The following is a 21,957-nucleotide window of genomic DNA, read 5'->3' on the forward strand; positions in this document are numbered from 1 at the left end:
CAGGTAAAGTTGTCCCTGGCCCTTATACACAGGTGTGAAAAGAACATGATGAATTTGGAGAAAAGTTCAATAGGAGCAGAGCATCGAAGAAGTTAAGAGAGAAGCTTGGGTAGAAGCCAAAACATGAAGGGTCTGGTATGTAAGAGTTACCACTTGGATTTTATTCTGAAACCACCAACAAGGTTTTGAACAAGAGACACACTGATTTGTGCTTCAGAAGGATCACTTTGATAGAGGTAAAGAATGCACTGGAGGATGGCAGTTTAGAGTCAAAGAGGCTAGTTAAGGGGCTGTCGAGAGGGTGGCAGGCACGGTGGCTCACACCTGCAGTCCCAGCACTTCAGGAGGCAGAGGCAGGCAGATCACTTGATGTCAGGAGTTCGAGACTAGCCTGGCCAATATGGTGAAACCTCATCTCTACCAAAAAAATAGAGAAACTAGCCAGGCATGGTGGCAAGTGCCTGTAGTCCCAGCTACTCGGGAGGCTGAGGCAGGAGAATTGCTTGAACCTGGGAGGTGAAGGTTGCAGTAAGCTGAGATTGTGCCACTGCACTCCAGCCTGGGTGACAGAGCAAGACTCTGTCTCAACAACAACAACAACAACAACAACAGTAACAACAACAGCAGTGAGTGGGGCAGCAAGTGAGGAGGCACTGAATTCAGGCAGTGCAAGAGTGAATCTGATCAACTTACAATTCTCCATAGAACCATAAGTGGTTCCCTTTCATTTCAGGATTCAAGCCCCTGTTCACTTTACTGTTGTGCAAAGCCCTTGCTAATACAGATCCTGTTTATCTGTCTAGCCTCACTACTCCCCTCTCCTTCCTTTGCCTACATCCCTACCTTATAGACTACCCTACTCTATTGAACTACTCTAGTTCTATGAAGTCATGTTCGTTTTATCTGAGTCTTTCTATGTGCTGTTTCCTTTGCCCAGAATGTCATACCCACCTCTGGCCCCGTTATTCCTTATATTTCCATTTTGATGTCTTTGCTTCCAAAAGCATTCTTCCTCCCACCCTCTTGTATGTTCTGATAGTATCCTATTTATACTCTTACCATGACATTTTATTGCAAAGTACCTAGAACAAGACCCAGTACACCCAGTAGATGCTAAAAACCATATGCATAGCATGTATTCATATTATAAATTCTAAGCAGAGATTTTTTCTAAGCATATAGAAAAGTGTGTTTATATGGATTATGTAAAGAAACATGTAGGCTAGAAAAAAATTTAATTGTAATACTAGTGGAAATACTAATTTTCAGTGTTGAAGTGTTTGATATCTAATATTTAAAACTGAGAATATACTTTAGTTATTCCTCTTAAATTTTTAATATTCACAAAATGGCCTCATAAATTTAAAGTAAACTTTGGATATATTAAAACAAGATTTTCTTTACACAATGCATTTAATCATGTAATTCAACTGAAAATCATAAACTTGGCAGAATGTTGTCCTTAGGAACAAGCTCACAACACCTACCTTAGCTGTTCCTGGAATCCAAAGACTAGCTGTCCGAAAAGTTAGATTGGTGATAAAATTATGTGTGTAGTATTTTCTTCCATCAGGATCAAATAACATAATCTCAGGAGGACCACTGGTCTGCCACGTAACTAGAAAGATAGTGTCATTGCCGACAGTGTTATCCACAGTCACCGTGTTTTTCAATTGATGGTGAGGTTTAACATTTTCACCTGTACTTTCAAGCTGTTAAAGAGAAGATACATATTAGAGTTTCTGGTGTATGCATAATCATTCCATCTTTTATAACAAACAACAATGAATTGGAAAAAATAAAAATAATTTAATTCTGACAGGTACTATAGTTATACATCATTTTTCATATAAAAATACTTTGCAAAGCAAAATATTGCATGTTATTTAAGTACAGTAGGTATAAAACATTTTGTTGTAGTTAATGCAAGTGTCATTTCATTATTCTTTATTAAGAGATTTTAGTTGTCCTCATATTACCTCTTATCCAAACCAACATTGGCCTCAGATCAGCAATTATAATAACAAGCTTTTAAAAATTTTCATTTGTGAATATGCTTAAATTTTATTAATTTGTATATAATTTGTCCAGATCCTTTTACATGTTTTGATAAGAAATACAAACTTGGGTTTTGGCTTGGTTTTGCCACATTAAAAAATTATTTAGGCTGGTCACGGTGGCTCATTTCTGTAATCCCAGCACTTTGGGAGGCCGAGGTAGGTGGATTGCCTGAGGTCAGGAGTTTGAGACCAGTCTGGCCAACACGGTGAAACGGTGAAACCGTGTCTCTACTAAAAATACAAAAGAATTAGCCGGGTGTGGTGGCGTGTGCCTGTAATCCCAGCTACTTGGGAGGCTGAGGCAGAGGAATTGCTTGAAGCAAGGAGGTGGAGGTTGCAATGAGCTGAGATCACGCCACTGCACTCCAGCCTGGGCAACGGAGTGAGACTCCATCTCAAACAAACAAACAAAAGTTATTTAGCCATTCACAATAAGCCATGTGTTTGCACATGCATGTGTAACATGTACAGAGTACAAACGTTTGCCTGGCACTGTGCTAAAGGCTTCACAATCTTACTTGATCCTTATAAAAATCCTCTGTGATAAATACTATCGTTATCCACATTTTAGAGATGAGAAGAGTAGGCTTGGAGAAGTAATTTGCCAATGTCACATAGCAAGGAGGTGGAACTGTGATAAAACCCAGTGGTCCTGACACCAGAGCCCCTGCATTTAATCACTATGTATTTCCAATGGCTATAAGTCTCTAAATAACTTTGAAAATTTACATTTATTAAACAAACACATTAGCAATGCTTCGTTAAATTGCTGAAACCTGCAAAGCATGTAAAATTATATTGGTGGATAACAGCAAAGGCATTGTGAATTGTTTGTTCAAGTCAATTCAAGAAATATTTATGGACTGCTGACTTCTGTGCCACATGCTATGCTGGGCCCTGGGCTGTTGAAGGGGATTTACATGTAGTTCCCACCTCAGGCCAGTGGGGCTAATAAGTCCAACAGCTTTTGGGGAGGGGGACAAGTCTGGGAATGTTAAGGCTAATTTGATCCCATACGAATAATATTTTGTTAAATTTGTTTTTTATTTTTTAAAACAATTGTTTTTATTCCATATTATTGAAGAGGAAGTCACAGGGCATAAAGATTGAGCATTATCAGAAGAACCAATTATAACCTAATCTGTACCAGATATTGTCATTTGTAATTCACATTTTTACTTCTTATTATGGAATTGTGGTTATTGCCTTCACTGTGTAAATATAATCTTCGTGTTAAATATTTCCTAACAAGAATTGACAGGCTGCATTGGTCACATCAAGCCATTAACTTGGCAGGTACACTTGCCATCTGTGAGGAAACTATAGACGAAATTTTGTTCAAAACATTATTCAGTTATGTCCAAAATATCTTTAAAGTACTTTGGAAAGAAAAAAAATGGCCCTATAAAAAATAACTTAACTAGAGGAAGCTTTGGTGAGCAAAATCATGTAAGTTGTGGTAGTCAAAGAGATATTTAGATATTTGTGGTAGTTAGAATTTAATGAAATAGTTGATACCCCTTATACAAGGAAGAGCTTCAAAGATGTTGAGGAAGCAAAAATAAGATGAATTCTGATTGATGGAAAGTTACTACGACACTAAAACTAAATTCACTGTTCCTTATTTTTCTTCTGCACGTTGCCTCTGCCACACCCCAATCTGCACTTTGAGCCACAAGGAAGGAGCAAGCTCCACTCGTAGACTTTGAAAAGCTGAGGTGGCAATTGTGGTAAATGGCTCCTAGGGCTGAAAGCCTGGCTCTGGTGATGCCAAGCAGCCTTTTAAAAGCCTTTCATACACAGGCTGTTACATATTCAAGTAAGGTTAATGAAGCAAGTAGCACAATTCGTCAATTTCCTTGTTTCCTTCTCCCTTCCCACTCTCCACCTGGAAATATAACATTGAGAAAATTCTGACCTGAATACGTTGCTGGAAAACGTCTCCAGTTCCAAAGGAAATTCTACTGAAAGCATCAATCATGCTATTGGAGTTTGATATATCTGGAACAAAGAACTTTAAACCTCCTGAAATACATGATAGGGATGTTCACTATTAAAATGGGTAAAATAAAACAAAAATAAAAATGTTAGGCCTTTTCCAACAAACTTTCTTGACATTAGAGTGTTTGTTTTGGGGAAATGGGTGCTGTGCTTGACTTGTTTTGCCTGACATCCTATACAACCACATGGTAAGTGGCCCTAGGCGAGTAGTTTCAGCTGTTCTATCCATGACTGTATTGCCAGGGCCTAGAACTTATGCACAGTACATAAGAACTCAATAAATATTTATCGAATACTCAAGATTAAAGTAATTTTAAGATAATTTAGGTTCATTGCTATTTACGTCCCTATGTTTACATTTATATTCTGAAAACTTTGCATTTAAAGATAATCCAATAAAACCTTTCAATTATCAAATCAGCATGCCCATTTTTTATTGAATAAGGAATATAAGAGAAAATTATTCTGTGCCTCATTTAGTATAAAAAGATATGTATCTTAAAACACTGTGTGTGTCACTATTATAGAAGTTAGTGCATTTAATCTTTTTTCTGTTTTGAGATGGGGTCTCACTCTGTCACCCAGGCTGGAGTACAGTAGTGCAATCTCAGGTCACTGCAACCTCTGCCTCCTAAGTTCAGTGATTCTCCTGCCTCAGACTCCCGAGTAGCTGGGATTATAGGCACCTGATACCATGCTCGGCTAATTTTTGTATTTTTAGTAGAAGTAGGGTTTTACCATGTTGGCCAGACTGGTCTCAAACTCCTGACCTCAAGTGATCTGCCCACCTCAGCCTCCCAAAGTGCTGGGATTACAGGTGTTAGCCACCGTGCCCGGCCACAAAGCATTTAATCTTAAACATATGTTTTAGCTCCATGATTATGCATGTTCAGACTGGCTTAACACAGAATTATAAAATATTATTTTTTGGATGTATAGAATTAGAACCTTTAGGGAAAATGTTAAAAAAAAAATCAGCAAAATGTTGACAGATTTTAGCAATACGTGTGTGTGTTTTTAAAAAACAGTTTATATATTTTCAATTAAGCCATATAATGAGTTTCATAGTTGTGTCTTGGATATTCAAGTTAAAGGGAAATGCTCCAAAAGGCATGTTTTTAAAAGTTTATTACCTGTAAGACGTGATAATTCCTCCAGATTTGGGGCTGCAGATGAACCCAGGGCAATGGAGTGAATTGTTGAACCACTGCTGAGCACAGTGGGTAAGCAATTGCCAATAAGCTTATCGTCTCCACTGGTCACTAATATCATCACAGTGCCATAAGCTTTTCCATTCAGTTTTTCAACCACCTGAACATACAGAATTAGTCATTTGGAAGGAAGTGTAGTTCAAATTGTTTTATTGAGCAAAAGAATTCTCTGTCATCCAAATTCCCACTGTAGCTCCTCCACCCCACGCCCAACCCCACTGAAGTTTTACCTCAACCCATCACAGCACTTGTCACCCTACATTCCACTGCCAGTGTGCTTGTGAGCAGGGACTTTTCCTGCTTGAATCATCAAGATGTCCCCATAGTTTAGAACTGTATCATAGAGGATATGGAATACATCATAGTGTGAGAGGCTTGCCTCTGAGATCCAGCAAGTGACCAATAAGAGGGCCTAGAGCAGTGGTTCTCAGTCTTGGCTACACGTTAGAATCAGATGGGGAGACTTAAACAATTTTAATGGTCAGGTCACATCCCAGATCAATTAAATCAGAATCTCTGGGGGTGAGACTCACGCATTAGTATTTTTTTAATCCCCAGGTGATTTCAATAGATAGCCAAGGTTTAGACTATGGGCAGTAACAACCATAGCTGATGTGTCTTGTTTGCTATCAGATAAGCATCCCAGATGCTGAATTCAAACTTGTATTGATTTAAATAAACTCTGTCATTCCTGAAACACAATTCTGGCCTTGATTGGTTCTGATATGCTTGAAGTCTAGAATGACTATAGACAGAAGCCAGACATGCTAATTTTGACAAGAAAATTGAAAGGGAAAAATGGCCACAGCTGAGGCAGTCCCAGAATGACTAGGAACAGTTTAGAAAATGCCCAGATGTTGTTTAGGTTCTCTAGTTTTGTCCATTGTATTCATTTATTTGCTCATTCTGTCAACAAGCATTTATTAAGCAACTATTTTATGCTATGTACTTTGCTAGGCACAAGGAGTACAATGGTGAATAAGGCACGGCTCCTGACTTTAAAGATAATCCATCATTACTTTCATAGTTGAGGCTGTTATGACCACCCTGTAACAGACTGCCCCCCATCAGAGGAAACCTCGTATACCAAATGAAGGAAAGGAAAATGATGGTGATCCAAGGCTTAGGATGCTCTACTGTACCTCAAATCCTTTCTTAAGCCCTGAACAAATGCTGACTTCTGTTTTAGCTGATACAGTGGTGGGCAGATATGAAACCAGCAACTTTCGATCATCATTGCTGTTAATTTGGTGTAGCTGAGCTCTGATCTCTCCTTTGCTATCGAAACTGGCAATGCCCACGAAGGTATGAATTTCAACAATCTGCATCAAATAAAATTCTGCGGCTTGTTGTAGTTGAAGGAATCTGTCAGCCTATGTCCCAAAAAGGAAAAAAGAAAATGGCAACATTTGGTTGGTAGACAAAAGTATGATGAAGTAACTCAATTAGCAAACATCTCTGCTAATTCTTTAGGGATGTTGTATCATAATTTTTTGAGCTTTAAAGAGTAACATAATATTAGAATATTATTTGATTAATTGCAGGCTCAAAAATGAATGCTTTCAGGGAAGAGGGAGTGGCTTGGGGGTCTGCCCCCAGCAAGATGTTCGTAATTTACCACTCTCTGTGTCTCATCATCCCCACTATTTCACTCCAACCCAGAATTCAAAGATCCATGAACCCAGCTGAGACGAGATTTGTAACTGCTGTTTTAAAAATGCAGTCCAGGTAAAAGGAAACATTGCAAAGAGACCTTTGCTACAGAGGAGTGGCAGTCAGAGGATCCATGATCTGCCCTGGCACTACCCTCTGCTATTGTGGTCACCTTAGGCTGGGTACTTCATCTATAGGGTGAGGATGATAGCTTTCTTGTTTATTAAATTATAATTGCTGTGAGGATCAAGTGAGATACATATATGGCAGTACAGTTAAACCATGAAGGGCTAACCAGGTTTAAAGTATATTAGTGACCAGTTTTGGGGAGGTGATGCTATTGATTAATTCACTGGGGTCACTTCTTTTGAAAGCTCTGGGAAAAGAGAGGAGCAGCAAGCTGAGCTTCAATGACCACCCACTCAGGGATGACCCTGATCTCTATCTCCAACTCAGGCATCTTCCTGGGTAGATCTAGACCTGCATTTCACACTTCTTAGGACACAGGTTTCTGGCTTAACTAGTTGGGAGTGATGATTTGACGACCGTGAAGATGGCAACTCTACACTTTGAATTCAAATACTGTTTCTCTTACAATATTGGGAAGTAAGTTGTAAAGGGGGTAAAACAAGGTCTTAGAACTCTGCCTTCAACTTTTGCTAATTACGTGATCATAGTAAAATTACTTCTTTTTTTTTTTTTTTTTTAGCTTCAGTTTTCTCATCTGCGAAATGGATACTGAGTAAGCACTCACAATAGAATAGCTATTGCCATCTTCATGGCCATCAAGTCATCACTTCCAATCTTGATCTCTACTGCCAGCTAGCTAAGCCAGCAACCCAGGACTCTCTTACCATTTCTGTTACTAGCCTCCATATTCTTGAACAGGTCCCATCGACTCAATATCTTAAATTTCTCTCAAATCCACACCTATGTCTCTATCCCATTCGCCACCTCTCAGATCCATCCAGCGTCATACAAATGAATGCCCTTCCCTTGAACGAATCCTTCTTATTTTGCCTCTTGGTCACTGCACACATTTTTCCCTTCCCACAAATGTCCTCTTTTCTTCTGTTTCCGTACATCACCCAACCTAGCAAGCACCTAGTTGAATCCTTCAAGATTCAACTCCAAGTTGATTCTCTCAGTGAAATCTTCCTTGACCACTTTCTGCTACAGCACCAGGTGCTGCCTCTTCAGTGCTCACATAGTAACTTACATCTCTGTGGAGCGTGGTCACATTGTATTGTATCTATTCACATGTGTGTGCCCTGTGTCCCTCATTAACTGTAAGCATTTCAAAGCAGAGATACTGTTCTTGTCATCTCCATATCCCTCAGGTCAGTGCAGCGTAGGCACCTGATAAATGAATGAATGGAAATAATGGTTCAATGACTGTTGTTGGCAGGAAAAGGGAGGAAAGTTTGGTTTGCCATGAGTTTGTTACTTTGGGCTTATTTCTCTTCTACATATTTCAGGTCTCCTCTCAAGTACCATCATCTTTCCTCTTCACTCCATCCATTCTTGCTCAATACAGGCAGATAGCCAATATAAATTACTCTGAGACCATATTTAAGAAAAGCATGCCGCCAGGCATGGTGGCTCATGCCTGTAATCCCAGCACTTTGGGAGGCCAAGGCAGCAGATCACCTGAGGTCGGGAGTTCGAGACCAGCCTGACCAACCATGGAGAAACCGCGTCTCTACTAAAAATACAGAATTAGCCAGGCATGGTGGCACATGCCTGTAATCCCAGCTACTAGGGAAGCTGAGGCAGAAGAATTGCTTGAATCTGGAAGGTGGAGGTTGCGTTGAGCTGAGATCGTGCCATTGTACTCCAGCCTGGGCAATAAGAGCGAAACTCCATCTCAAACAAACAAACAAACAAACAAAAAACATGCCCTAGTCAACTGCAGGTAGGCAACATAGCAAAATTATTCAAATGCTGGCTATATTAGTAGAGTTTTTAGTTTTTCAGGTATCAGCCAAAAAGGCAAGTGTTCCAGGACTATTGATCCACAGAGCATGAGGGGATAAATTCTCTCCTTGGACAAGTTACTATTAAAATAAACAGCTACCACTTATTATTTATTTTGAACTAAAAATGTCATATTATCTCATTTACTCCCCCCTCAATAACCCTATGAAGTAGACAGTGGTATGCTGGTAAATGTTTAATAACAGTTTTCTGATGAAGAATAAAAGAAAGGAAGGGAAAAAGGGAGGGAGAGAGGAAGGTAGGCAGGCAGGCCTGACTCGTAGCAAACGCCAGTTTCTGTGGGGTAAATATTCTTCCATGTGTGAAACCATGGTTGATTTCCTGCTGTTAATGTGACGTCACTGAGTGCACAGTTAGGATGAAATTGTAGTGGCACATTCATACAAATGCAATAGACCAGAAATAACCTCAAGAATTTAGCTCAGGGATCAGCAGAAGTTTTCTGTGAAGGGCCAGATAGTAAATAATTTAGGCTTTGCTGGCCATAAGTTCCCTGTTGCAACTCCCCAACTCTGCTACTGTAGCAATAAAGTATCCATAGATAATATGTTGACAAATGAGCATTGCTATATTCCAATAAAATTATTTGTGGGAAAATTTCATATAATTTTCACATGTCATGAAAAAGCCTCTTGATTTTTTTTTAACCATTTAAGATGTAAACCTGTCCTTATTTTGTGAACCATGCAAAACAGGTAGTGGGACATAGTTTGCTGACCCTGGGCACAGATAATAGTAAAAAATAGTAGGAAAAATTAAGAAGTGATGAGTTTTGAGTATTTCGTGTATTTGTTTTCGTATATTTTATTGTAAGCTTATATCATTTAAGTGTTATTAATAACTACATTTAATTACTGGTTTGCAGATTTCCTAAAACTTTAAAAGCTGACTCTCATAAAAGCAGGCATTATTATCCCTATCTTACAGGTGAGAAAACTGCTTCAGAGAGGCTATCATGCTCTTTATAACAAAGACATATTACACAGTAGTGAAGGAGCCAGGATTAAAACACAGCTGCCTGATTGTGGAGACTAAGACTTTAATCAGTTAAAGCAGCTGGAGGCTGCTAGATTGCTAGATGACTGAGATATGGTCTTCTGTACACAATGATGTGGAAAATAGCCATATAATGGACATTCACTTTCACTGCAAATTCACAGTCTACTTCCTCAACCAGGGATATTTACCTGTGAGTAGAATGTAGCCAGCAGCAACTTTTCGTTATATATAGAATTTTGGATTGTAATAGGTAAGAATTTTGGAAAAGGATCTTGGTTGGAAAGAGTTTCAATTAGTAGCAAAAATAAGCATTAGAAATTATCTGTGGATTTCATTTATCTGCATTATCTCAACTTTTGGCCACATTCTGAATTTGTTCCTCCCAACCCCTGAAAAATAGGATGTCCTTGACTATTCCAAACCTTTTGCCTCCTCCAACTCTCACCCTTACTTCCTGAAAATAAAAATAATTAAAAACTGAGAGAAAAGGCATGGTGTCCCACGCCTGCAGTCCCAGCTACTTGGAAGACTGAGATGGGAAGACCACTTAAGCCGTAGAGGTCGAGGCTGCAGTGAGCTGAAACTGTGCCACTGCACTCCATCCAGCCTGGAGGACAGAGGGGAGGGCGAGCATCAAGATAAATAGTTAATGCAGGCGGGGCTTACTACCTAGGTGGTGGGTTGATAGGTACAGCAAACCACTACGTCACACGTTTACCTGTGTAACAAACTTGCACATCCTGCACATGTACCCTGGAACTTAAAATAAAATAATACAGAACTGATAGAAAAAATGATAAATGTTTACATTCATTTTCGTTCAAAATGTTACCTCTGCCATCTTGCTGGACACATCCAGCACTAAACAGACCACTTTGTCACCAGCCTGTACAAGCGAGAATGTGGGAGGAGGCGGAAGCTCAGTCCCATTCATGGGAAAGCTGTGGTGAAAGTCAGCGGAGTCTGTGATTACATCCCATGCACTTCTGAGGCTGCACATCTGGTTCTGTAGGTTTGGTGCTTCTTGGTTGTGGGTACTTGCATTACAAAATTCAACCACCTGGAAACAAAAACCGTCTTTAATAAAGAAAGGAATGCCTCCCAAAGCAAACATAGTTCTCATTCTCAAGGAAGTATAGGTAAAAGAAAAGGTGAACTGAAAGAAAAGAAATCAAAAGTGGTACAGTGATATACCTCTTTCCTTCAAGAATGACATCAAATTTACAAATAAACCTTGGCTTTCTTGCTGGAAACACTAGCACCTTTGCGGTCTGAGAGCAATCTCTATTAAAGTTTATTGGTATTAGATAACAAACCATATATGTGTATATATACACATAGTCTTGAAAAACAAAAGAAAACAATCTCCCTCCTCCCTTAGCACAATATTTTGTTAAGAAAACAGCCAGGAGAAGTTATCATGACCTACTCCTATTCCAAGCCTACTCCTTGGAATAATATTTAATGACCACTGCGCCTTTATTTGTTGATCAGTCAATATATATTTTTCTACCTCAAATATTGATCTCTGTAAAAATAGATAAGGGGATAAACAAATTTACTTCCTGATGCCCCCACCTCTCACTCAATTTGGAAAATAGATATAATTTACAGAAATATAGATATAATTCACTGAATGATACTGAACCTATGTTAATCCCCCACTTAAAAATGTGGTTTGCATTGCTAAGTAATGCATAACCATCTATTCCCAGTGGCTCTATTCCTACAAAGAGTCGATACTTCCTGTTAACACAGCCATGGAAATTTAGAGCTAGAAGCCACTGAATAGCCTCTCTTGTCTCAGCTCTAATTTCACAGAAGAGAAAGCTGAAGCTTTGAAAGGTTGATAACTGCTCAAGGATATGAGTTTCTTAGGACGGTGTGGGGACTGGAACAGAATCTGATTTTGCTTTGCGTTGTTTAACTCTTTTTCTTCCATTTCGTGACTATGGTTATGGGATTGTAAAACTTTTCTGACAAGATATTTATGAGTAGGTCTTTCAAAACATCGTGAAGATAGTACCTAGTCACAAATAATGTGGATCAAATGCATTAGGTTAGTATCAGATATTAAAGCTATAAATAAGAAACATAATGGATGGGACAAGAAATATGAAAAATTACCCTAAAGGTTCAAAATAACTCCTAGTCCTGACTAAACCAGAGTGAAATAAAATAGCATGTCAATCCAAGGGGCATTGGTCAGCCATGGAAACAAAGAGAAAACTCCACAGAGGCATGTGTGGGCTGTACCCCCAGATCTGTGAAGAGATGACCCACAGATGTGACTTACAGGTTTTTGTGAACTTAGAGAGATATATCAGGTCATGAAGGCTGATGCTACTAACCTCTGAATCACCTAACTCCCTCCTTTCTGATTCCATGCTCTCTGACCCTGCATCTGGTGAGAAGTGGCTGTTCCAGGCTGCTTCATCCAGAGAGAAAATAAGTTGGCCAGAGGATGCACATATGAGATTCCCATGACAGAGTACTCTTTTTAATTAATAATTTAAAAAATAATATTCTGGATTTATATGCTAGTCTCTTGTCAGTTAGTTAGCATGGAATATTGACAAGGTTGGGTTTCTGCAAAGCAGAGTTGGTTGACTTCCCCTGGTGATACCTTACCTTTAAGTTCTAGACTATTCAAAACAAAGTAAAGAGATTTAGGAAATGCATTTCAAATAGAGAGTGGCCTGCTACCTCAAACAAGAGAATTATAACCATTTGTTATATTAATCTCATTAACCCAATGTAATTTCTTATGAAAGGATACAAGAACACCAGCATATGAACAATTTATTTTGTGATCCCCAGAGTTCCCTTGTTAAACCTCCCAGGAAAGCAAATAGTCACTTTCCTAAAGGTATCATTTTGGTAATTATCTTGGGAGCTTCAATTTTTAAATCTGTAGAATAAAAACTAGATGAACTCTAGGGTCCCCCAAGTTCTAAAGTATAGTGCATCTTAATTGTCTTATAATTTAAATACTTGAAACATGGGAAGAGAAGGAATCCTGCAAGAGTGTGTCATTCCAAGGGCATACTTACAGAAGATAAACTTTGCATGAACATTATTGATGCAGTTGCATTTTGGGTGCTATTGTAGATAAAGGTGCATCCTTCTTTAAAAAGCTTACTAATAATACAGTTTTCTTGGGGGCAAGGACCTTTTTCACACACAAAAATGCCTGTGATGTCAGACGAACACCTAAAAATGGAAAGAGAAACTGGAAATTAGGTCTATTTTAGAAACACTTATGTTTCTTCTTGACTAGTTCATATAATTGTTTCAAGGATTGTAGCCTGCTAGATATATACAAACCTTTAAAAACTGCTCTGCTGGCGGGGCGCTATGGCTTACACCTGTAATCCCATTACTTTGGGAGGCTGAGGCAGGTGGATCGCCTGAGGTCAGGAGTTTAAGACCAGCCTGGCTAACACGGTAAAACCCGTCTCTGCTAAAAATACAAAAATTAGCCAGGTGTGATGGTGGGTGCCTGTAATGTCAGCTACTCAGGAGGCTGAGGCAGGAGAATTGCTTGAACCCAGGTGGTGGAGGTTTCGGTGAGCTGAAATCGTGCCATTACACTCCAGCCTGGGCGACAGGAGCAAAACTCCATCTCAAAAAACAACAACAACAACAAAAACAAACAAAAATCTGCTTTATTAAGAAAGTTCACTAAGTTAGAAATGTACTCTATTTTATTTTAAAGCATTTTATCTTGATGGAGGGGCTCTGTATTAACAAGGGCTTTAACAACTAAATAGAGTCAACGCAAAAGATACCAGGAAATCCAGATGGACATGAGTGGCAAGATCCTGGGTTAGCACTCCTTTGAGTTCATTTCCACTTGGTATCAGGGAAAAAAAGAGAATTAACATGTAATGATGATATTTAACAGAATTCTTTCCTAAATAAGCAATCTCAAATATTGTTGATGGGAATGAAAAATAGTGCCACTTTTAGGAGAAGAAGCAGTCAATAGCTACCCAAATCACCCTTTGACCCAGTAATTGTTGATGGGAAACAACCCATGTGTCCATCAAGAGGAGACTGGTTAGATAAATTATGGTACAGTCACATAATGGAACCCTACGCAATTGAAAAACACAGAGCGAAGAAAAACATATATTTCCATTCATTTGAATTTGCCTGAAGAAATACTGAAAAAATAAACAAGAAACTAATCAAAGTGGTTACTTAGAGGGCATGAGGGGAAACAGTGAAGATACTGCTGCGAGCAAGACAGCTACAGGCATCACTTTTTATATTGTTTTGATATTTGAACCACATAAATACCAATTTAAAGAAAAATGCCATATAACTTAAGAATTGAAAAATGAAAGGATCTCTTTCTTGTCAACTAAGTTTTAGCTGCAATTAAATTGATTGCTTAAATTAGGCAATAATTTAATTGCTTAAGTTATAAGCAATTTTAGAGTCAAATAATGAATTATAACATGAAAAGAAGTACTAACCTTGTCACTTTAATTTGATTTCGCCCATTTATATAGAAAGGTTTGTCATTGTTATACTCATCAAACACACCCCAACGGAGATGGGCCCATTCGTGGACAAACACTCGGCCTGTGGAAGAAAGAGCTTTTGCTTTTGAGTTTCTAAAATCTCAGCAATGTGCCTTGCTAACTAGTGAAGACGTAACATGTCTTGACTACACATACTCATTCCAAAGAGTTTAAGTTACTTCCCTCTCTCCCCTTTTCATCTCCCCTATCCTATTCACATTTCCTCCTACTTCACCCTACCATCATAAAAAAGGCAGCATGAAAATATGTTTGGTCTTGTAAATGCAGTAATTTACTTGTTGCACATCTATTTGAAGCTAGTGAGTAGTCCCACATCCTCTCATCTCCCCAGTGAAGCTGCCCGACAGGTTTCTATTCAGCTTCGTAGAGGCCTCTAAGTTCAGGGTTTGGAGAAAGGGAAAGAAGCATATCCAGATAGGCAAATAAAGCTTTCCTAATCTTCTGTCTGAGCTATCGAAGCAGACCTGCTTCTTTTCTTGCAGGTAATTATCCTATCTAGAGCAATAGTTGAAACCTAGGAGCTAGGGAAGGAGAAAGGAGCAAAAAAGGAGACTACAGAATGTTCTCTCCCAGGGAAGGACCAGCCTGGATGGTCCCTTCTCTTTGATTTTATCCCTTATTCTCCATGTTTATGTATATTTTACAGCTCCTAGGTCAGGGAAACCCCCATCCTCAGCATGAGATCCCTTAGAACTTTCTCTCTCTCTAAACCTTACATTCCCTTCGAAGTTCAGACCATAACTTTCCCATATAAGCTTTCCAGATGAACTCCCCTCCCAAAGCACACATTTCTTTTTTCTGAATTATTTTAAGTTCTGGGAACTCAGGAAGTGTGTGCTGAGTTGACTCAGGCTGTAGCATATTGTGTAATTTTTGGACCTCGAGACAAAGGAAGGGAGGGTAACAGTCCAAGCTGTGAGTGTTGAGGGAAAGATTGTGCCTACTCATGAAATTTAGAAGTGCTGATGAAATCATGCTTGAGCAGAGATTATCAGCATCTCGTGGTTACCAGGAAAGAAAAAAAAAAACTACATTTTTCTAAAGATTTATAAAGCATTTTGTAAAGTGTATTTTGTGGAGTGTGTCACTCCACTTCCTGCTAACTATACAAAGGATAACAAAATCCTCGTTAACAAAACCCTCGTTTAGATTTAACTAGGGATAAAAAAGAAAATTAAGACATCGTTTGAAAGGCATTACTGTTAAGTTAAATCAAAAACAAAAAATAAAGATTGGGATAGATAGTCCTTGACTGGCGAACTGTGCTCACTATTTTCTCCTTCAGATTTCACTTACTAAATACCAGTCTCAAGGCCTATATAACCCTGGCTTCTCTCTCAAACTCCAGCCATCAATATCTAACCACAGGCTGAACCACTTTCCCTGGCATAGTCTACTGCTCTTCACCATGAACTTGCCTAGATCCAGACTTGTGGGATTTCTTCTTTAAGCTGATTTTTTTCCATGTCTGACAAAAACCTGGTGTGTGCCTTGTTCCTTAATGCTGTCTCTACATGCCTCTTGCCTTTCCTTCTGTAGCCGTTCAGACCTCTTTTTGTTTTTTATCTCCGGAATATTTCTCATCACTTAGAGTTGCTAGAATTAAGTATGATAACATTTGAAAAGCAAACCACAGAGCGGCAGCACATAGGACATCCTCATTGTCCTTATTACTATTCTTCCCGTCTCACGGTCTCCACCCATTTTTAAGTCTTGTGACCTTGTATCTCCAATTCTCCCAGTTATTCTCCTGATATCCAGTTTCTCCCTCATTGATCAAAGGAAGCCAGATTAATCTTAAAACACTGCTTTGATGGAGTCACTCCTGTGCTTAGAAACCTTGAGCGGTGACTTGAAAATGTGGCCATTTTAGTGCATCAACTGCCCTCATGTGCGTTTCAGCATTTTCTCCCACTGCCCACAGTCTCCCTGCACCATCATCGGGGTCTCTGTCTCTTCTACATGATTTTTCTGCTGCCACAGTTTTTTTCATAGTCTTCCCACTATTTTCTCCCTTCTTTCCATTTATCAAAATGATGTTCAACCTTGAAGACCTTTTCCTTTGTGAGGCCATTTCTGACCACCCTCGGCTCTAAATGACCTTTCCTTGACTGAATTCTTATAGCACTCCTCTCTGGGCCACTAATCTGGTGCTGAACTCTTTCTGGTTCACTTTAGCCCCTCATCTTTGCATGGGCATAAGGCCTATCTCCCCATTTGAATGAAAAGTCCTTGACAAGTTTCAGGTTTTGTGAGCGAGTCCCTTTCAGCACCAAGCACGGAATATTATAACTAGTACCGTTCAATGGCTATTGTTTTATTGGTCCCACTTACCTCGTGATCCGTAGCCAGCTGTTAAGTTATCATTCAGTAGGAAATTAGGTGTGAAATGAATGTATTTTCCCTCTTTTCCACACCCTCTGTACTGCAGGGTGTATGGATCATCTCCATGTGCCCCATGCCAGTCAGTCACTATGACATTTGCCTACATTAAAAGAAATGCCTTGTAACACTTTCTCAGCTCTGATGTTCGTGACACAAATGTATACATTCATTAAAGCACTTTGAACTGTACACTTAACATATGTGCATTCTATCGTATGTAATTATACCCCAATTTAAAAACAGAATTGAAGAAAAACACCTTGTGGATGGAGTTTAAAATGCACCCACGCCTACATATCAATAAAATCACTTGGGACTTCCAAAAAGGTCTATGTTATAAAAGATTAGCAAATTTTTATGGAACTTCATTACTTCCATTTGATCTTTCCACATTCCAGATTAAAATATTATCAAAAGTCAATCCTATAAAAGTCTGATATAGCAAAAGACCATAAAATGTAATTAAAATATTTGAAGAAATTCTAAAAGCTATCATTTAGAACCACTCAGAAGGCTGTAAAATGTTACAACCTTTTGTGAACAACTTTCTGTGGGTTATTTTACTGGTGTAAGACAATAGAACATTATTTCTTTGAAAATTTGTCCTTTCTTTCCTGTAACCAATTAGATCAGCAAAACAATCATTCCAATGAAGTTATATCTCATCTTATGGCCTGACCACTTCCATTACCGTTGCTAAAATGTATTTGAAGTCCCAAACTGAAATATCTACTCATATAACTATCAAGATAATAAAATGTTATATATAACATTGTTTCTTTTATTTTTAGGAAGAAGATAACATATTTTTCTGGATATGCCCTTAAAAGTTAAATATGCTGTTAAGTTTTTTAAAAAGCTGATTTTGGAAAAATAGATTTAATGTGATCCAATATACATAATTATCACTATATGCACAATATGTATATATGTTGTGTGTGTGTATGTATGTGTGTGCATCTGTGTCTGTGTGTGCCACTGAGGAGAAGAGGACAATAATATTTTTATTTTTATTTTCCATATTTCTACATTATTTAATTTTTTAAATGAGCATAAATTACTTTTTTTTTTTTTTTTTTTTTTTTTTTTAAATTTATTTATTATTATTAAACTTCAAGTTGTAGGGTACATGTGCACAACGTGCAGGTTTGCTACATATGTATACTTGTGCCATGTTGGTGTGCTGCACCCATCAACTCGTCATTTACATCAGGTATAACTCCCAATGCAATCCCTCCCCCCTCCCCCCATAAATTACTTTTATAATAATTAACATTTCTTTTTGGAAAGATAAGAATTCAAGCCGAAGTCATTACAAGGAAGTACCTACAGAAAAGACTGAAGAGGTCATGCTCTTGGAGAGTCCTCACTTGGATAAAACCTCATTCCTATGTCTGAAAATTTGTCCTGAGGCCAAACGGAAAGAGTGCCCTTCATGGAATGGAATACTCAGATGTTGCTTGGGGTTACCTTATATCTTATAAACCACAGTAATTTAGCTCTTACCTACTTTTCCTAACCCTTTCCCCCTTCCCTGATTCCTACCTACATCACATTGTAGACTTGCAAGGACAGGAACTACCTTGTTGGTCCTTGGGTTCTCTGCAGTGCCTGGCATGGCCCCATACATAATGATCATTCACTAAGTGTTTGCTTAACTGACATTCTGAGGTTAAAGAATTGGTATCCAACAGATATATGAACAGCATTCAGTGACTATTATTTCCTTTGGTCTTTCCGTTCACTCATATTTTCACTTTTGCTTTACTTATTTATTTCTCTCCTCTCCATTAGGATCAAGAGTATTACCTATGGCAACCTGGTTTTGGTGTTTGTTGTCTCCAATACTTCTTAGTTCTATTGAAGGCCAAATAGATACATGAAATCTCTATCGACAACTAGAGACAACAAAGCTTAGTGCAAAAACCATGGGTTTTGGAGTCAAATAGACATTCAAATATGGCTCTGGAATTTACCAGCTATTTGATTTGGGACAAAGTCCAGACCTTATTCAAGCCCCAGTGTTTTAATTTGTGATCACAGAAATTAATTTTAAGTTATGTGATAATTAAATAATATATGTTAAATGCCTGGCACTTAGTTGGAGCTTAAACACTAACTCTTCCCAGTTTACCCCAGTTCCCCCACCTATCCTATCTTCATGTGCAAGCATTCTCAAATGCTTTCATCTGGTCATAAGTCAACAGCTTTTCACAGGCTCTTTAACTTCTTCAGGACATTGGGGTACCTATCTGGATTGCTATACCATTCAATTTCTGACAGAGTAGCTTCGAAGGAGAGCTAAGGATGAAACAGACTTAGGAAATTTCATACTGAGGGTCAGAAATAAGGAAAGGGAAAAGCTGTACCGCATGTTTGAGTCATTCTGTTAGAGATGTAGCTACAGTCTCAAACCCACTCCATTGCTGAAACCCTGAGCTAAGTTGTCAGTGCCTCTGCTTCTAGTCCTTCTGGTAACTGCAATGGACTCTTGTTCACAGTTGACTTCAAACAGTGATTTACCATTTATATTATTTATCATTTATTTTTAGTGTGCATGCTAGTATGTACCAGACATCATCATGGGTGCTTAATCATGATCTGCAACTTATGAGAGCTTTTCAAGGTGAAGTTCTTCTATAGGTGGAAAAAAAATGGTAGCCATTCCCCTACTCACCCACATCCCCACATCCTTCCTCCCTTCCTTCTAATCTCCGTATTCCCCTAAAACAATATCCTGGACTGGAGTTAATGTGAAATTCTGGTAGTCTACACCATGGCATGAGACGGCAGTCATATTTTTAAATGCATGGTGGTTTATATTTCTGTCTGGACATGCATGTTTATTGCTCCTGACAGGATGGTAAATGGGTATACTCATAATTGGAACTGTTCCCTTTGTAGCTCATCCTCAGTAACATAAAACTAGTTCTTGATCCTTAACCAAACTTTTCAGAAAGGACTCCATAAGTTACAAAATAAAGAGCTCTTCTGAGAAACTACTTAGGCAATGGCATTTGACTCATTTTTCACTCTATAATTAGGATTCATTTATTCTCATGTATTTTGTTGATAACATTCTACCCATTAAAATTATTTGCATTGTTAATACTGATGACTTGTTTTTACTTAACTTCTCACTTTTATAGTTTAAGCACAGTATATTTTGGTGTTTGTTTTCCCCTTGAGATCATTGAGTAAAATCCTGGATTCTTACCTTTTCATATGATTCTTGTTTTACTTTGCTGTAATTATTAGCTTTCCATGTGGCAGGTATTAAAATCTTTATATCTCTGAAAAATACTCTTCTCTTGGTAGCATTAAATAGGTAAAATGAAGCTTCAGTTATCATTTCCTATAGCCAGACAAAAGAAAAACTTCCTTTACCACTTGTAAATCCTGTATGTTTTGGTTTTCTGGTATGCTTAAACAGTAATAAAAATATTGAAGTATTTTGAAGAGACCTAGACTTTGTGAAAACATAGGAGTAAAATTTTTAAAAAACTTTAAATGACTATCTGGAAGATTTTAGGACACTAATTATATGTCTGTGCTTGCCTTCATAGTTTTCCCAATTTTGAGAAAGGCTTTTAAGCTTTTACTGAACAAATCCTTTTCGTGTCACACCTGTGTGCACATTCAAGACCACACCTTATGATGACACTGATTTCACTAGAGCAATACCAAAAGGAGGCTCATACCTCCCTTGCCATATTAAAGTAAAAATAGTCAATTATGTTATAGCTCATTCAAGTGAAAAGAAATAATTTTGCTTTTTGGCCCACCATACAGACTCTCACCCTTTCTGCCTGAGAATTCTCACCCTTAGGATGGAAACCAGCAATATGATTTTAACAAGCAGGCTCATTACCATGCTTATTCATCAGTTAAATATTCAATTTTTGTTGACACAATGGGTTGTTATTTTTCTAAGTTGCTACCCCAAAAACGGTAATGTAGGAAAACAAAAAAGCTGAAATTAGTAGCAACCAACAATAACAAAAGAGAAGGCTAGATCAACACTTTGTTGAGCTGAGACTACACAGAATTAGATGAGCAAACTGGCTTAGTTAGCCATAATCATAACGCTGTGGCGCTATCTTTTAAAAATGCTGTTCTCTCTACTACTCAAATACAAACCAGGCAGGGTAGTTAGCTTTTTAAATAAGGCTACAGGTCTGATCAAATGGTATACTAGTATCAGTTCCATAATTTCCACTCACCTTAATGTTTGAGATGAGGTTCTGATTCTCAGGTACCTGAGGATTAATTGCAATGAGCAATCCATTATACCCATTGTCTCGAAGTTGTACTCCAGCTCCCAGGAATGGGAGTTCTGAACTTAGGGCAACCAGGAGAGTCACAAACTTCAGGTTGCAAACAGGACCTGCAATGCCTCTTTGCGTCATGTTGTGGAGAAGCCTCCAGTTCACTCACACTGAGCCTGCTGCATACATTGTGTCAGGTTTTCAATGTGGATGCAGAAGGTTTCTTCCTGAACTTGCAAGGTTTTAGAATACAAGATGAAGGAGGTGTCTTCTTCGAAAAGTCTGGGGTGGATCCATCTGGGACCTGCCTCTACTAGTCCTTTTCCTCTAGGCAATGCTACACTTGCCTGTTCTGTGGCTCAGCTGCCTCCTGAATCATGGTTGGGCAAGAAACCTTCTGCTCCTCATTCATTTTATAACTTCTCAGAAAGAAGAGAGAAATAAGACCAAAGGAGCTTAAAAGCAGGAAATCTGGCTGGCTGGGCAGGAAATTAGTATATCTGGACTGTTCAATCCCCTTGCAGTAGAAACACAGAAACCTATAGTGATTTTCCTCTCCTCGTTTCTCATAACCTCCTCCATCAGTTGGCACAACTACTTTCTACTGCCCTCAAGTCATTTTTCACTTGGTGTAAGATTTCCTTGGCTGTTTATTTTGAAGATTTAGAAATCCATTCAGCAGCCCAGTCCCTAGAGCTCTTGGGTCAGAAAGTCTGGGCAAGCTCTCAGCTGATGGCTGGGGGTCAGGTATCAGATATCCCCCAGGGAGAGCCAACTGCCAGGAACTTGGGTACCTGTGCAGGCCTTTCCCTCTGGCCTTGCTACCTTT

At 38.6% G+C, this 21,957-nt stretch overlaps 1 protein-coding gene across 1 annotated transcript in view; it reads right to left on the reverse strand.

Annotated features, from left to right (window-relative positions):
- The window catches only part of CLCA2 (chloride channel accessory 2), a 32,597-nt gene extending 10,880 nt beyond the window's left edge, over positions 1–21,717 (reverse strand). Inside the window, exons 1-10 of the mRNA XM_007978078.3 lie at positions 21,084–21,717; positions 20,078–20,215; positions 16,810–16,960; positions 14,407–14,515; positions 12,976–13,135; positions 10,755–10,982; positions 6,415–6,645; positions 5,195–5,372; positions 3,979–4,085; positions 1,488–1,712 (exon numbers count right to left, since the gene is read on the reverse strand). Coding sequence (XP_007976269.3) covers positions 1,488–1,712; positions 3,979–4,085; positions 5,195–5,372; positions 6,415–6,645; positions 10,755–10,982; positions 12,976–13,135; positions 14,407–14,515; positions 16,810–16,960; positions 20,078–20,215; positions 21,084–21,269 — 1,713 coding nt within the window. The 5' untranslated portion in view covers positions 21,270–21,717. The remainder of the gene's footprint in view (positions 1–1,487; positions 1,713–3,978; positions 4,086–5,194; positions 5,373–6,414; positions 6,646–10,754; positions 10,983–12,975; positions 13,136–14,406; positions 14,516–16,809; positions 16,961–20,077; positions 20,216–21,083) is intronic.
- Positions 21,718–21,957: the final 240 nt, after the last annotated feature.

Source organism: Chlorocebus sabaeus, chromosome 20 (assembly GCF_047675955.1).
Source record: "Chlorocebus sabaeus isolate Y175 chromosome 20, mChlSab1.0.hap1, whole genome shotgun sequence".
Classification (NCBI taxonomy): domain Eukaryota; kingdom Metazoa; phylum Chordata; class Mammalia; order Primates; family Cercopithecidae; genus Chlorocebus; species Chlorocebus sabaeus.